Consider the following 18,419-nt stretch of genomic DNA (forward strand, 5'->3'; position numbering starts at 1 on the left):
TCCTAGTTTCCTTTTGGTATCAGGTAAAGCTGACCTCTGGATTCAAAAGATTAAGTCCCTTGAGCACTAATAAAATGAAAAAGCAGCCTGAGATAGCTGGCAAATGCACAGAAAGGCTAAGAGGATTTCAGTAGCCTCAGCTTCAGACTATTCAATTGCTATGCCTCATTTCACCAAGGTTTTTTGCCTTCTGGTAGGCTTTTGCATGCCTGTTATGCTGTTGTGATAAACACTGAACAAGATTTTAAGAATTGCTCTTCTAAGATGGAAATATACCTCTGGTTTGCTTTTTTAAAAGGCGAATGCCATACAAAAAAAGGGAACTTGAGCTGAGTCTAGTAAATGTAATGCTTATAGAAGCCATCTTCATGCCCTGTTTCTGCTCCCAGCCCCCTTCCCCCCAAAAATTTCATTGGCAAACTAGCACTCCACTTCAAGCTACGATTGTGATAAAGCAGATCCTTAGGTGAGAACGACACTAGGTTATAATACTATCTCTTTGAAAGTGCAGTTTTTTTCCTAAGTACTTGCTTAAGAATTCTAATTGGAAGCTAGTGTTGAAGCATTTTGAAGCATTTTGTAGTACTTAATCTTGAATCTCTTCCATTCTTTGGTTCCGATCTTTTTTTGACACAGTAATTTGATTGTGCTCTGGTACTCAAAAGACACACACACTGACTTCTTCCCAGTAATTTAAACATATATTTTTATAAAGCCTCAAGCTGAGGTTTCAGGCTTGTTTTCTGTAGTGTCCTTAAGTGATTTGATGCTCTAGCTAAACAAATCTTAAAATGCCACTAGAATGTGCGGCTGTGCTCTCGTTGCCTCTGTTGCATTGCCACTTGTGATGGACTGAACAGGGAATGAGCCAATTCAGAAGGTTAGATCAGGAAGAAAAGTGAGTGTTTTGTAGGTTTGCTCTCTTAGCTACCTGATGAGTGCTGATGCAAGAGAGGGAGGGCTGGAAGAAGGGGGTCTAAGCTTTCTAATGTCAGCTAAAATTAAACTGACCTAACAATAATGCTTAGCCTGACCTTAAGAGTATTTCATGGGAAGTTCTGCTGACGTAGCAACTTGCCGTCACCAAAATGGGATGTTCTTATTGTTCTGCTCCACTCTTGATTGGAACTCTTCTTAGTTCCCTGTGTTAGTGTGTGCTAAGGCCAGATACACCCATGAGCTGAATAACTTGCTGATGTAGGGAAAAACTTCTTCAGGTTTTCTGCTCTTCTGCAGTTTGGCTTTATTGTCTTGTGGAAACACTTGACAGCTAGTGCAAAATAAGTGGCTAGGAAGTAGCAATGTTGTCTGTCTTGCTAGTGGTATGCTGTTTAAGCAGGCCACGATTCTATAGCAGGTAACAGAATGGATTGCTTTAGTAATTAGACTTGTGCATGGCTGTTCCATATAGAAAATCTCTAAACCTGCTGTTTATTACAACAAATAATAAGGCTGGAAGTGTGGAGACTACTCTCTCATTTTGTAGCATAAGCACTTTGTTGCATTAAGGAGGTGGTTATATTTTCAAGACCCTGTATTTCCTCAGTATCTTTTTTCAGTTAGTGAGGGAAGTTTGGTTAAGAATTACTAGTGAACAGCTTCTGTTATCACAGCTCCTAGTTTTAATGGTAGAAGTGAGTTTTAGGGTTTTTTGTGGTGTTCACGCTTCAAACTGCTTTTTGACAAGCTAAGTGATAATGGTAAGTGCCTTGCTGTTTTGAGCAAGATTCTTATAATGGTCTGAAACTGGAGAGCTAGTGAACACAATATAAATCTGATAAAAAAACTTTGTTTGAAAAAATGATGAAATCTGGTGGTTATCTGAAATAAAACAATAGCTTGTACAATTTGGACAGATACATTTGCAGTACTGGGCCTTGAATCTGGTCTGTGTGGTGATGTGAAGGATGGGTGGGAAAATCTAGAGATACTGCACCTCACTTTGGGGAGGGAGCAGGGGGTGTCAGAACTCAAAAGGACCAAAACCATGTTCCTCTGGAAGGTGTTTTGCCAAAAATATTTGAACAAGGAGTTTATGCTTTCCCTCCCTGCACTCTCAAATGAGATAATCCATTGTTCAGCTTTGAAATTATTTTATCTTAAAACTTTAAGTTGAGGTAGGGCAGTCTCATGGTATTAATAAGTAAGTGTGGAGCCATGAATAGTAAATGACTACTTTTCTTAAAAGTCCTCTAAGTTGGTAAAATTAGAGAGGAACTGTTGCAGTTTGAGAAGCTGAGATGTGGACTGTCAGTGTCTGCATGTGACTAACAGTGTTATCTGTGAAATAGGTTAAGAGTCTTATTAGCATGTTTGCAAATAGATTGGAAAATAGGTGTGTCAAGTAGATCAACTAGGAAGAGTATCCACCTGCTTAACTTCTCAACTTTAGGCACAAGGTAGTTTTGTGATAGACTTAGATGTGAAGTATTACCAGCATGGATTGGATCACTATGTAATCAAAACATCAGTTAGTGCGTAGGGACTTAGTTAAAACTGAAACATCGAAAAGTACTGGAGATGGCAATAATACCAGGCTGCATATGAAACAGTACTGGACAAGCTCTTGCTGATCAAAACAAGGTAAATCCCCTGTCTGTTGCCTGTTCAATGTGAACAGTAGTACAAACTCTTTCATTGAAAGAGGAAGTATGGCTGACTAGTACAGACAAGGACTTCTAAAACATTTGTACAGGCTGAATGATATGGTTAGGTTCAAAGCTTTGATATGAAAGGGGTCAGGTTGCTATATCACAATATGATACTCAAGTAATTATTGTAACCCACCAGTAAAAGTCATCTGATGCTGTCTTCAACTAAGCAGGTTATGCGAGAACCTCATTCCATGTTTCAAAGACATGCTGGCACATACGACCTGTCAGAACACACATGATTGAGGAAATGAGAGGGAAGACATAAGCTCTTTTTTCTGTCTTCCAAGTGAGCAAAAAGAAAAGGGAAAATAGATCCACAAAAATTTTGTCAAATCTAAAGAAAAATGAAAGAAAACTTCATGATGCTGTTTTTGCCTTGAAGTTACTAATCAAGATCCTATTTTGTACGTGAATACAAATTGTTTCCTTAAGGGATGCTGAGAATGATAAGCAAGGACTTCGGTATTGTGAAAGTGCAAGCAAAGGAGGTCAGACTTCAGTATTAGATTTCAAGAGGAGGAGAGCTAGGCTTTATTAAAGCAGTAAATGTGTCCTATGCATCAGGACCTTGGATCAGTTAGAGATTAATAATGTGGCCTTGAAGTGTCTTGTTCTTCAGAATCTTATGTGTTCTAAGCCTCTAAAGCTTTATTTTGGAGTAGACATGTAGCTGTTACTCGTTATTCAAGTACAATCTTTGAGCAAAATATTGACACTCAAGTGGAAGTATTTATGTCAAAGGAAATACCTATCTTAGAGTCCTGAGTCTTGGAGAGCCCTGAATATCAGCATAGTCATTAACTTGCTAGTTTGAACTGTTAGCTTGATTGTTCAGCAACCAAAAGAAGTTAGTTAAATAATAACTGGCTGAAGATTAAAACCAGAGATGCTATTGCAAATGAAAGATGTAGTTGTTCTCACTTGGGCTTTAAACTATTTTAAAAACTTTAAACACTTTGGAGTATATATACTTATATAAACTATATGTAAGTTCAAGTTAAATGATTAGCATAGACCAGTTGATTTTTGTCTTTAGAGTCTGAACGTGTGTCAGAAGATGAGATAAAGGTGTAAAATTTGGTGTAATGATCTATTGGCTCTACTTCCTTTATTGGAGAAGATAAGTGAATAATAAGATGTAACTGATTAATGCTCTCTAGCTGCAAGTTTGTGCATATATATAAATATATATATATGAGGCCTGCTCAGTCCAGCCTGTAAATCTTTAAAGTAGCAGCAATAAAAAAAGTTTGACTTCTGAAAATATTCGTACAGGTCATGTGAGAACACAATGTTCTCATGGGACAAATGAGCCGTTAGAAGTATTCCTTGATGGAAAAAAATGTTTTACTTTCACATCTTCAAAAAGGGGATAACTGTTAGTTGACTGTTGACGTTTAAGATGTATTCTGGTCATCTTTATGTAGCTAAAGCCTTGAATTATTGGAAGTAGAGTTGTCAAAAAAAAAAAAAGGGAAAAAGAACAGCTTGTGTGTTCCACTAACTATGATGACTTTCCAATTCAGTTTGTTACCTTCCCAGAAGTCCAAGCAGCTTTTGTGTAAGTTTACTTGTAGGACTTTTCTGTACTAAGTTTGTTGGAGTTATATACAGCTGATCATTCTGTTAAGGTTCAGTACAGGTTAAGATTCAGTAGCTTTAAATATTGCGAGTTGCTGATTTCTGAACAAAAGTGTGATTTTTCTTTACTTAAATGACACTGCAGAATATGTATGTTCTGTACATTCTGAAATACATTGCAGAAATGTAACTTGTTAGCCTTATATATAAATAAGGTAGACAGCAGTAGTTAAATACTTTTTAAGGAACACTCCACCTTATGCTTAAATATAGCAATGGCAAGTGGAGACAAAGTTTGGGCGGAATTCTGCACATTTCAGTGTTCATATAGTTGCCTTCTTTCCAATGTCTGTCTCAACAATATGTATTAGTTCAAGAGGCATGAGGAGACAAGACAAAATGTTCTTTCATTACTCGTGGATTAGTCATGTTGGATATTCTTTATATGAAACTTATTTTTTTGAGTTTTCTGGCTATTTTTTTTTCCCCTCACCAGTGTCTCTTAGTGACTGGCATATTGACAATCTTGGTATAAAGTTCTGGCTTAGTTGGATTTATTTGTGCAACTTAAATGTTTTCATACCGTTGGTATTAGTCAGTAGTTTTATACTGAAGAAATCTATAGCTGAATCTTTAAATCACTTGTTTAGGTGACTTCATTGACTTAGTTATGGTTTGAACACTGAAGAATCAATTGATGGGAAATGGAAAGCTTTCAACAATGGACTCATACATAAAGGCATATAGAGAATTTTTTCCTGAACACGTGATTTCTCTTTTGTGGGAACTTGTTGACTCAAAAGGCAGTTAATGTCTGAAGTTGAATGACCTCTTCATGCTTGTGAAAATTGGGCTACTAAAATTTAGACTTGAATCCTGTTGCATGGGTGAACTTTCTCAGTAACAGCTTGAGTACCGATTTGATAACTGAAGAGAAAATCGGAGCAGTTGAAATGGCTCCATTAAAACTTCAGCACAGTAAAAATAAGTGCAGTGTGGACTAAGGCTTTGATTCTTTTTCATCATGTTAGTTTACTCCAAGAGAATGAATGATTGAAGTTACTGGAGCATCTGTTTGGCAAAAGAAATTGTGAACCTGTGGTTTAATGAACTGCTTTGTCCTGGTGGACTTCCTTTCTTGAAAGGAGGTGGTATAAAATGCTGAGCTCAGAATGTAGTTGCTGCTGTGGAAAGTATTTTAGGTATTGAACAGAAACACATTGAATCTTAAGCAAACACTGACTATACCTATTCTGGCATATTTACTGTGTTAATACAGAGGGAAGATTTAGTGTGAAGACTCCGCACTGCAGTGTAGCAGAAAGATTGCGTATGTATGATGGTACATATCTTTATTGGAAACTAGGATACCAAAGCTAAAATCAAATTCTTCAATTGATTGTCACTGTTAAGATTGAGTAGTTTGTGGGGTTTTGTTTTTTCTTTGGGTTTTTTTTTTAATTGTTGCTTTGCTTTTTGAGTAGTTACTGGTATGGTAAGTGGTAGAAATTTCACTTATGCATTTCTTCTTAAATTATCTTTATTAGGAGGCTTATCTTTTGAAAGTGTAGACATAAGTGCAGTAATTTAACTTAATTTTTTACCTGATGGTCTGAATCAGTAATCAGACTGCTGAAGTACCATGTCTGATTACCCTTTTTTTTTCCCCAGTAAATCTGAATACACTCAATGCTCATATCTAGTTAAATTCCCAAAAGATTGATACACCAGTTACATAATTATTAGGTCAATTTTATAGGAAGTGGTTTCTTAGTGATAGTATTCTCTGAAGAATGGTTGATCTATACCTAGCTTTGATGTTTCTGCTTAAAGCATGCTTTTGTAATGTTTCCACATTGCTGTGAATCAGCAAGAATACAGTTATTCAGAAGAAAGTAGGAGTTCTCTTTGAAAAGGCAAGCTACTTGCTGAAGAAGGCTTAATGTGAAGACTTAGAGGCATAACCTTCTTGTGTACCAACTAATGATTGCTTTGTTTTTAGGTGCCTTAGCTGGACCAATTGTTGATCCACATGTGACAGCAGTTTGGGGGAAGAAGGTTGCACTGAAATGCATAATCGATGTAAATGAAACAATAACACAAGTTTCTTGGGAGAAGATACATGGTAAAAGTTCACAGACTATTGCTGTTCATCATCCCGAATATGGAATATCTGTTCAAGGAGAATACCAAGGAAGAGTGTCATTTAAAAACTACTCACTTACTGATGCAACAATCATCTTAAAAAATGTAAGCTTTTCTGATGCAGGAGAATATATTTGCAAGGCAGTTACATTCCCGCTTGGAAATACACAGTCATCAACAACTGTAACAGTACTAGGTAAGTCAACTTCTTTATGAAAGGAGGTGAAATTAATAGCACAAACTTGTTAGTGAAATTCAGCAAACTTAATAATGCGTTGTATTTTACCTTTTAACCCAGTGACAGTCCAAAAATATATTCTCCAGTCTTTCATAATAGGTGTCTTGGTATTCTTACTAACTTTATTGAGGTCTTTTGGGTCTTGCTTCTTCAGAACGTACTCTTTGATTGTCCAGATATTTAAAATAAATAAGCAATTCCTATTTAGGCATTGTGCTAATCTAAACATTTGGAGAGTGCTGTAGAACTTAAACCTGGCAATGCTGATACTGGGGACCTCTGTGTGTGTGTGCTGAGAAGCTGCCAAACACAGCTTTAGCTACCACCTTGCCTAAATTCCCTCATAAATTTGTTGCTAATATGATAAGTTGATGTAGCTGCTTGGGGTTGGTGATGTAAACTGTTCTTTGCACAGTATAAATGTAAAGCAAAATTGCCTAGACTATACTGGGAGTTGTGGGAAGAAGGAGGCAATTTAAGCTCTTGACTGGTGGTGGATAGTCATAATGTGAAGCTTATATAAACTCAGGTTTTCACACAAACTAATTTTGTCTGTCTTGTTGAGGGTTCAGCACTGCTGTCATAAAGGGCTAGTACTGAATCACAGGTAGACTTAGGTGATAGTGCAGTATGAGGTAAAATGATTACTCTATCCTGAAACTTGAAAACCTATTGACTTGCCATCTCCTTATAATATTATACCTTCTTATAATAGAATAAGTTACTTCTGTATCTGCTGCAAATAGTCAAGTGATATTTTCTACACTCAATGAGTCCTCAATGACTATTTTTGTGTTTAAAAAAAAAAAAAGCTTTTTAGTATCTTCTTGGTCTTTGATCTCTGCTTTCCATGTAGTAGAATACTATGAGATCAATCAGATGGCTGTAGCACAGTATGTCAACTGGTCTTCGCCACAAGGTGGGGCAAAATAAACACATCAAAGCAAGTGGCTTAATCCAATTTGAAACAAGTAACTTGACCAAAGAAGTTCCACGTGATATACAAAGCATGTAGCCTTATGGCTCTCTCTTTCACCTGTCTTCTGTCTGTACTACAAGGGGCTATGTCTGTGGCTATTGTAGCAATCTTTAGACTTCAGGTTTCAGCTATTATGCTTTATCAACATACAGTGGGAGGTTCTTATTGTTCTCCTTCATATCTTCTAGTCAATCCCTACTTCTACGATTTTTTTTTTCAAATCACATTAGTAGTTGTGTGCATTTTGCCTTTCAAATTTTAGGTTTATGGAGAACATGAAGAGGAACTTTTCTCTCCTCAATTAAGGGAGAGATTTTTAGAACAGTGGAAGAATGCAGTCAGAATAAAGCTGACTTTAAGTCACATCAGGTTTTAAATTTTGGTTGGAACTCTTCCATGCCTGAAGACTGAGCTGAGCTTGGGACTACTGACCTCACTGAATTCGTGTCCTGTGGCTGAAACTGTTTCCAGTCCAAGCAGCATTGCCTTTTTTCCTAGTCCCTGTCTGTTCCTACTTAGCAAAAATGTTTCCTTCCTATGTGTAGTGGACATAATTAACTTAATCATTTAGTAGGTGCTTCTACACTGTAAGGCAGAGACACTGAAGACAAATGGAGGAAAAAATAACTACAGGATAAAATGTCCTGTATTCTGCCACAGTACAGTGATCACTTAAGACCATATTTAGAACCTCTGTCTTACGCTACTTAAGCTTAACAGACTTACCACGTTTGGTGACTTTGCTCACTCCCAGTTTGCTTTGCTTAGTGCTTCATGTTGTCTTAAGGAAATGCACTGTAAAAGAAGAGGTTAAGACAGTGAAAATGTGAAAATGCTTTTTGGGTCAAACAGGTGTGTTGATCTTGTCTAAGACTTTGTTTTTTCAAACTTGCCTTGTTAAACTAGGGCAAAAAATTGCAAAGAACTGTATGTTAAGCTGTTTCTTTCTCAAGATGCTGACTAAACTGGCCAAAATGGTGTTTGAAGGCAGAAGAGATGGTGTGTGACAGGGTGGCTTGCAGAGCTAACATAATTTTATGTTACTAGGTTGAACGCTGTACATGGCTATTTTAAATACTGGGTTTGGTTTGACTCCCACTGTCTCGCTAAGCTAGATTTCTCAGCATGGGTATTGATAAAATAGATCGTGTTCTTCTGCAGGCTAGCTCTACCAGTGCTACAAGTGAAGAATATGAGCTGCACAGATGAGAAGGGCAAAGGTAGATGTAGGTCTGTCACCGTGAACAGATCCCAGACACACTGAGGTAGAAATTCTTACAATAAGGAATTTAAGGAACATGCATGTCAGACAGTATGGAAAATGGATCCTTCTCAGACAGTTCTAATAAAGTAATGGTGTTTGAAACATGCTAGCTGCTGAGATGTACGCATTCCTTTTAAGCACCACACAATACTCCAGGCTAAGAATAAGTATCAAGTAGATAACAAATGAGTGAACTGACTGGTCTTTAAAACAAAACAAACAAAACAAACAAAACAAACAAAACAAACAAAACAAACAAAACAAACAAAACAAACAAAACAAACAAAACAAACAAAACAAACAAAACAAACAAAACAAACAAAACAAACAAAACAAACAAAACAAACAAAACAAACAAAACAAACAAAACAAATTAATTAGTGGGCAGGATAAGTTACACAGAAATACAAGGCTGCTGGTTTTGAGGGGAGAGAAAATAAAAAGTAGAAATACTGTTTTGGAAAGAACTTATTCAAGTAAATGTCAGTTGTGATGAAGAGGCTGACAATTCCCAGTGTCATGCTGTTGCCAAGGAATTAGTGAATTTAATGGTAAGTGGAAATAAGCCTGTTTGTGTTGTAATCATGCCAATTTTGTCCAGACCTCCTGTGCACAGTGGCAGAAGAAAATTAGTTTTAAAACTAACATTAGCAGTTGAAAAAGGCTTATGAAGTACTTAAAACCAGGAAGAAACTTTGAGGCCTGGAAACTTAATGGAATAGGATTTAAGACTTTTTTTCCTGACTGCTTTATTATGTTGTTTTTCGATAAAGAAGTGTAAGGACTTAAGCAACAAGAGATCTCTGATTGTCCATGTGAATGTAAGGTGAAGCTAGGGTAAGTAGGGTTAAATTAGATAGTGGTCATGAATCAGTAAAGGGGCTGGCACAGATATGCAAATTAGTTGAGACTTCCTAAACAGCTGCCTATCTAGCTTCCATACTTCAGCCACCATTTCTTATAACTCAAATATAATTCATGCTGTAATACTGCTTTGGATCTGCGGGACTATTCTTCTCTGAAGATATATGAATGAGATGATTCATGCACACTGACCTTTTGATACACTGACTGAGTGGACAGAGGTTATCTACTCCGATTATTTAAAGGGGATGGGGGAAAGCGCCATTGCCTTTGAACTCTTACGTTGTGGAAGCAGGTCCCTTCTGCTTTTGGATCTTTGTGGGGTTGGTGGCTTCCTTTCCCAAACTAAGTGTTGTCCCCACCATCTTTTTCATTTGACCTGAATAGAGCATAATGTTCCTACTGAATGGGTGCAGCAGCTTCTCTTAATGTTCTCCCAATCTCCTTCGTGTGTACCCTACCATGATCACCACTGTAAGCAATGAAAGTCTGTAGGGCATACTTCGGTATGATTCATGTGGGACAAAAGAGGACTGCTACAAGAGTCTGTATATAGAAGTTACACTGGAAAAAAAAAAAAAAAGCCAGCCAAAACCCCCCACAAAAAAACCCCTCCAAGCCCCAGACTTTGGGTAATCTTTTTTCCAAGTTGAAAATCAGTGAAATCGTTTCCCATTGTGAGAGGTGAGATGCCAATGGCCCCTTGTAATTAGGGATTCATTCACAAGGTATTTATCTTAATCCATGAGTGAAACAGCTAGAAAGGCTGTAGAATGAGTAGCTGTGTTTCTGCTGGTTTTGGTTCAGTTGCTGGGACAAAGTACTGCTGAAGGATAGACTGTAGAAATAAGTATCATAACAGCAGTTGCTTTCCATTTTTTAGTATGTGGCTATTTGGTTACCTTGTAGTTGATGTTTAGTCCAAGAATCATGATTTATGGGAAGATGTGACAGTAGAAGCCTAACCATTTGTGAAGTATAAAAAAACCTAAAGCACCAAAACACATTGGACTGGTAATAAGTATATTTTATGAAGTTGAGTAGTTTTGAATAGTTCAACTTTGTGTCTTTCTGACAAGCGTAAAACCAAAAATTACACAATGAAATGAAACTGGCCAATCTCACAAATTTCAGATATCACTTGAGAAAGCAAAGTATGCCTTTTTTCATAATAATGATAATCTTAGGAGAAACTAGGCTTTTCAAACCAGTCTATATCCTGTTCTCTGGCTATTATCACTTAATACTTCAAAGACTTTTTTCTAAAAGCACGGTAAGTGAAGCAGCATACTGAGTAGTCTGCTTTGGGTCTGGAGATCTCTGCTACCTTAGTTAAGACTTCTTGTTGACTTATGTATCCCTTCACAAAGGGATAGAGGAAAAATTCTGGAGTTGTGTACTCATTTATTTTTGAGGAAAATTCAAAGGAATAGAATATATGAAACTTTATTTCCAGCTGAAATGATTTGGGTCTTTAAGTTCTGGCATGAAAAGCTAATGATAGCTGCTAATTTAGTTTATTTCACTGTGATGGAAATCTTGGGGGGGACGGGGGGGAGGATACACCAAAAATTAGTATCTTTATGCTTGTAAGATACAATGTAAATTTGGGTGTTTACTTCTGCACTTCAGTAATACTATAGAAGCTATTGAAAAGGTTACTACTAGTGATTTTTGGGGGAACAAGGTGGTAATGTTTATGTTAAATCAGGGAAACCAAACTATGGGTCAAATAACAAAGCTATACAATGTCAAGTTCTCCATACTAGGTTTTAAAAGCTTTTTTCAGATGATAGAATGCTTCATATGTACATCAGTTCAAATATCCAAGCTTATTGCAAAAGCTTTAGTTGTTGGTAGCGTTGGAGAGCAGGGAATCAAATTTTGAAAGAAGCTCTGTTAGAGATGCTTCAGATCTAGAAGAATGAATATAGGACTTGGCAGAAAACCCCTGCTGTTGGCTTATTTACAGTAGGGTCACTAATAAATCACAGAGGGTAGGCATTCAGAGAAACAAAATAGAAAATAATCCACTCTAAATATCAGCCCAAACAACCTTTAATTTGGTAATGAGGTATATTCTTTAAGCACTTGACATACTTTAAGTATAGAACATAAAACATATTTTTATAAGGTTATCCATTTAGCAGTTGCCTTTCCTTTTAGTGTAATTGAACAAATAATAAACCACCTTCTTGAGACACTGAGCAGAGTTAGACTGAGCAGAAAAAATCAAAAACTGATTCTTGCAGTGAATTCACTCAAGCTGAAAATATTTGTTACCCAGTTACCTCTTGAAAGTGTAGGTAGCTGGAGAAGTATCTTGCCAGGTATTGTGAACTCTGCTCTATTTCATTTTAAGATATGTGGGTCAGCTTCAACTTCTTGGAAAGAAATTCTGTGAACTAAACTTCTTGTAGGATATGGAAAGGCACAGAAGTTGCAAGAGTTGTCTCTGCTTTGTGATTAGTGAGAGCTGGTCCACTGAGGTGGATTCTGAAGCGTTATGGTGTGTAGTGATGTCTTCACTTCAGAGGACTCTGATAGCCTCATTAGATCAAAAGACAAGGATTATGTAATAGGCTAGTATGCTACTGGGAAACGTGTTATCTTCTAGTACTGATGGTAGAAATGGGCCATCCTAGAAAGCAAAACTTTGGTTTCTATCTGAAGCACCAAATGGTATTTCTGACTTAGGCTGCAACTGGTGGATGGCTTGTACAGGGCTGACAGAGACTTCTTAAATAAGAAATAATTTTTTTAAAAACTTTTCAGTCTATGGTCCTCAACAGTAGACTTGTACATCAGGAACTCAACTTCCTTTTAGAAGGAAGTGTGTTCTCTAAGCCTCTAAAGTTTTGGGGTGAGCAACAGGTTTACAAGGAGGTCAATCCTTTCACTTGCGGATTTCTTGAGTCTTGGATGTAGTATTGAGTTCAAATTTTTTACTTCCATAGGTGATGGCCATCTATACATAGACAGAATTTTAATCATATATGGAAACAATTTATTTGCATATCAAACATACACAAATTTTATGTAAGAATTATGTGTATTTCTGTGTACATATTAGATCGTATATAATGTATATATAATAAATACTTTCCTAGAGGTTAACTGTCCTTTTCAGCATGGAATCAATTTGATTGTTGTACTGATCAGCAGAAGCTTAAACTCTTAATGTTGGGTGTTAAAACACTGAATTAAGTAGCTTTGAAATGACACAAATTGACAGTATAGATTAATACTTCAAGTATAATGCTTGAAAGCGCAGCAGAATCCAAGCCTTTTTTAAAAATTAGGGTATAGTTTCAACCTAATACCTTAAGCTGTTTGTCGTCAGACACAGCAACTGGAGCGCTGTAGTTGGCGTTTTGAACCTAACCACTTTGGGTTCCCTGTCAATGCATTCAATGTAGTGAATGAGCAACATTCACCTTTGTCCACTCATTAAAGTTTAGCAGTATCAGCAGGCCAAAGCTTTGTAGACCTATTATCTCTGATATATGACATGATCTTATTTCTAGGTTATCTGATTAGCGTGGGCTTTTGCAAATGGATTAGATCTTGTCTAACTCTTTTACATAGCAACAGTTTCAAAAATGTGGAGTCTTTTTTGTTTAAATTTACTTTTTTTCCCCCCTACCTAGTTGAACCTGTTGTGAGCTTAACAAAAGGACCAAATCCTCTAATAGATGGTGCAAATCGGACAATAGCAGCCACTTGTACAGCAGCCACTGGAAAACCTGCTGCAGAGATTGACTGGGAAGGAGGTCTTGGTGAAATGGAATCCAGCTCTACTTTGTTTCCAAATGAAACGGTGACAGTTGTAAGTCAGTATATGATTGTCCCTACACGATTTGCAAGAGGAAGACGTATAACTTGTATTGTGAGGCACCCTGCTTTGGAAAAAGAGTTAAGATACCCTCATGTGTTGGACATACAGTGTAAGTATTCTGTGAGGTAGTTACTACTTGGTATATATCTTCTAACCACCCTCTTTATCGGTGTATGCCTTCTGCAGGAAGGAGACAAGCACTTACTGCTTCAGGAAAAAAAGGGAAATTAAAACTGTATAGCAAAGTATGTGATAAGAGGTAGGTCAGGCAGGAGTAGAAACCTAGGGTCTCTATTAACAAAAAAAAAAATCTAGTCACAAAGCTAGAATACCGTTATGTTTCTACCATTTGTTTTGGATATTGGCTCATGGGTAAACATTTATTATCTGTGTTTATATTTAACATTGAAAAGATTACAGACAAAATAACAAACTCAGTTGATCCATAAACTATTTATAGTGCCTTAAACTTCAGCAGTATTAAAAAAGAATCCTAATTAAGATTCATGTTTGAGATGACAAGCTGAAAGTAGGTCTTATGGGGGTCAGTAAGTTATTTTCAAATTACTAAGATTTTTCCACTCTAATTTGCAAAAGGAAACAAGAACATAATATATACGTTACTAACACTTGTTACTCAGTTTCAGGTTGCTTGTGTAATTCAAACCTGTACCAGGCTTGTTGAACAAATTTGTGGCTTTAAAACACATGAATACAAAGTGAGATGGCTTACAATGCTGCTTAGCTAAAATCAGTTAAAACAAATAAGTTTTAGGCATGTGATCCGTTTTTTGTTAGACAATGCATACGTGACCAAAACGAGCTATTTTCAAGTTCTTCCTCTGGTATGCTGTCTCAGCTGTGTGCTGCTTTAAAGTTCCGAAATCGCAGAAGTCTGTCAATTCAATTAGAAGAAATGTAGTGGCTGGAAAAAGTCAATGTTGCTATTTTGCTTTGACTAGAATCTCTTGTGGGTTTGTTTTTGTTCTCTTTAGTAAAGAATCACTTATTTGGACATAAAATAGTGATTAGTACTGGTTTACTTTGTCAATGTTGAAATAAAGTTCTGGGTTGAAGTGCCATTGATACAGAAATGGACGTAAAGATTATTTGTTCCCATTATTGTCTCAAACAGTGAATAAGAGAATGAAGTTCTGCACTTAAAGTGAAATGAGGGGCCAAGTTGGTCTTAAACTTATTTTTATCTGAAATTAGTGCTAAGGCATGTTTCGGAACTTCAAACAAAATTGTGTAGTAAGCAACGCAGCAGCAAGCGAGAAGCAGATATTTTATGTCTGTGTTCTCTAGTCTTCCTTCAGTTTTCCCTTACGCTTACAGCTTTTGCAATGACTCCTCCATCTCTGCTGTAGGAGCTTATACCAAATCATACTGGTTCTTCTGTTCTCTGGGTTCTGAATATTTCAGCTAGGTCTCTCTGGCTTATCTGAAGTGGCCTCCTAGCTTTTTAGAGCTATAACAACATAATTCTACATTATGATGCAAGTGGATAACTGTTAACCTTTTTAACTGGTATCTGTGAACTTTTTAATGACTTCTTAATTACCTGGCTTCTCAAAATGCTGTTTCTGATCCTTTGCTGTACCTTGTTAGCGAGATGTAGCTCTAAATTACCATTCCTCACTTCCAAAAAACATTAAACTGATTCTTTTCTTCTGAAGTCCTTTCACTTTAGCAAAGTGCTGTATGTTTGCTGAAAACACAGTGTGGCAGTTGCACCGATTAAAACAACTTACTGTTCCTAATCTAATCCACTGCTGCATATTATGCTGCAGCTTGGAACTGTATTGGTGTTCTCTGTGTATTTTGTTCTTGTTGGTTGTTGGTTTTTAAATTAAAAAACAAACAAAACCAAAAAACACCTTCTGCTCCACTGAGCTGACCATTACACACAGTTTGTGTTTAAAGAAAACATTGTGATTGTTGATAGGTTAAATCTTTTTTTGTCAGATGCCCCAGAAGTTTCAGTAACTGGCTATGATGGAAACTGGTTCATTGGAAGAGAGAACGTTCAGCTCAGATGTAATGCTGATGCAAATCCATTACCTATGGAATTTATGTGGACCAGGTAACTATTTATAAAAAGGGGCTTGGCACATGATTAAAATGATATAATCTCTTAGTTTACAGTAAATACCTGTTTTGAAAACAAGGAGTATATGATTTGCATTGGGTTGTAATGGTATTACCCAGCCTTTTAAAAGGAAGATGCAAGATGTGTGTATGTATGAATATGGGTGAGTGGATATTTTGCAAATTTACAAGCCTGAACAGTTTGTCATTACTCTCAGGATAAAATATTTTGTAGTTACATAATAAAGTAGACTAAACAGCGTATGTTGCAGTATATAGAGCAAAGCCCAATAAATCTAGTAGGGATCCAACTATTGTTTCATTAGTTCTGTTTTATTATTACTTAAAGTAGATTGTAAACACTTGAACAGACTTTTCAGTATCTGCATTTTAAAATCTGGAAATTATAGTTGAGATGGCAGATACCGCTTACTGAATTATAGAATTTGTCATGTTTTTCAAAAGTGCTCAAGTAGTTGCCAAGACAGATAAATGCGGTATTTTGCGTAGTGATGGAAACTAGGTCTTGAACATATGTCTCCAGTTAAAAAAAAAAAAGTCTTACATAACAGCTGCATTTCATGAATATATGGATTGGGTGGGCCCTGCTCTGAAACTTACTGCTTTGCTTTTGCAGCCATGGATGTACTTTGGGCAAGAGACAGGGGAAGACAATAAAAGCAAGCATAGATCAAAATCTGTCCTGTGAAGAAGAAAAAAATTAAATAAACCCACCTATTTTAAATTGATTTGTTGCCTGTAGAAACAAAGGAAGTAACTTTCTTTCCTAAGGACAGTGTAAATTTGTATGTAGCTATGTTACAATGCTTCTGTTGGTAAAATCACAGGAATACTTACTGATGTGAAGCTGTAATCCATTTCCCTACCTTCTCAATAGTAGATATAATTTAGCATATAGGAACAGTAGTCATAATGTGGTTTGAAAATGTGGTATTGATAAGTTTGGAATTGATTGATGGCAGTTTCACAGGAAAACAAAACATTACTATAACTGACTCAATCCTAAAAGCAGCCATTGAAATCTTAAGTCAGTATTGCAGCTAACTCTAGTCAGAATGGCGTGGCTACACTAAAGTAAGTTTAGTAAAATGTATGCCTTAGTAAAATGCGTGCTTTACCTATGTGCTACAGTAGGCTGCCATTTCCATCTCATGCTTTGCTCAAATTCAGTGTGATGAGAGATTTCAGCACAAAAAAATTTCTATGTTTAAAAAAGCATGCCAGGCTCTCAACAACAAGTACCACTTGTTTCTTCAGATGAACTGGGTTCTCAGTTCTCTGATTTGAATTTGGGATTTATGCAAGAACTAATCAATACAACCTCTATTTCCAATTCCAGGAGAAATATACGCAACACTTTAAAGCACTCAAGCTTCAGAGGTCACTTTTAAACTTCTTGAGGTTAAAACTGAACCAACTTTTACAAGAAAAGCTTAATTTTCTGGAAACTAGTGTACCTTTTTGTTTGAACAACAGCAAAACCCATCCAAGAAGCTGTAATGCTGGTGAATGAGGAACTTTGGGGGGGGGGGGAGGGGAGGGGAAATTCTATGCAAAAGAAGGATGGCTTGAGTGTTTAAGGAAATGGAAAGTAGCTGTATTGAAATTGTGTGCTATCTTACTGGTTTCAAATTATAATAGCTTCTAGAACTACCACACCAAAAAATCTTTATCCCTTGGAAGCAAAGGTGACATTGTATTTGCTAGGATACTAATATTTTCATGGTCAATAATATTTTAAAATGTTGCCCGTGTGAGAACTTTATTAGAATAGAGCTTTCAAACCAAATGACTATTTTATAATGGTTTTTGAAATACTTCTGGTACTATGAATTATGAAGTACATGCTTAATCACTTTTATCAACTTTATATGGCTGAAGCAATTCTGGGCAATAATCAGCGTCAGCAAAACAATGGGAATGTTGTCTTGAACCTACATTTGTTGGAGATCATGTTTACTCTTAACTGTGGGGGTCTTTTCTATTTGAGTACCTATTTTCAAGTGTCAGGGGTGGCGCTTTTGTTCGATACTACTTATAAAATTGTACTTGCTAAGTGCTTCCAAGATACCAAGACCTGGTGATCACATGTTTAAATATTTACTTAGTCCTGCTTAGCTGTTAATAGATATTTAGTTAAAAGGAAGATGGGATGCAATGGGCATGAAATTACACAGGTTTTTAACAGGCAGTTGGCAGCTCTGTTAAAATAGTTCCAGTGCCTCTGCCCTTTCCCCTTTCTGTGTTGTGCTTACACAGTTGTTACTGCAATCACATGCAGAATGCTACAGGGAAATGATAGATTTGGAAAAGTAGTTGATTGGAGACAATTTTTTTTAACCAGTTATTTCCCCAAATGTATCACCAAGCACCAAATTCAGTTTCAGTGCTGTAATTTAGATGGAAAAGTGATGGGGGATGAGAAAAGGCAGGTTGAGAGGGAAGAAACTCCTTGAACTCCTGCTCAGAAATCCTAATCAAAATGTCCTGTAAGTTAAACATGTACTGATAGAAATATTTATTGTGATAGCTCAACTGGATGGAAAAGAACAGGAAGATAATCCTGACAGCAGTGTAACTGCATCTTAGTTGACTGTTAGTTTTTAGAGCTTGAGTTGGGTTGCTCCTCCAAGTTCATTTGAGAACTTTTTTTTTTAGTTGTAGTAGTGGTCATTTGTAGACAGCTTGCTAGTGCCAGCAGACTTGATTTTTAAAGAACTTGGCACAGAAATTAAAATAGTACA

At 36.6% G+C, this 18,419-nt stretch overlaps 1 protein-coding gene across 2 annotated transcripts in view; it reads left to right on the forward strand.

Moving 5' to 3' along the window:
* NECTIN3 (nectin cell adhesion molecule 3) overlaps positions 1-18,419 on the forward strand; it is a 71,707-nt gene that overhangs the window by 24,650 nt on the left and 28,638 nt on the right. For both annotated transcript variants that reach the window (XM_076350616.1, XM_076350608.1), the window contains exons 2-4: positions 6,238-6,572; positions 13,372-13,672; positions 15,532-15,649. In XM_076350616.1, coding sequence (XP_076206731.1) covers positions 6,238-6,572; positions 13,372-13,672; positions 15,532-15,649 — 754 coding nt within the window. The remainder of the gene's footprint in view (positions 1-6,237; positions 6,573-13,371; positions 13,673-15,531; positions 15,650-18,419) is intronic.

Source organism: Aptenodytes patagonicus, chromosome 1, assembly GCF_965638725.1.
Source record: "Aptenodytes patagonicus chromosome 1, bAptPat1.pri.cur, whole genome shotgun sequence".
NCBI lineage: Eukaryota > Metazoa > Chordata > Aves > Sphenisciformes > Spheniscidae > Aptenodytes > Aptenodytes patagonicus.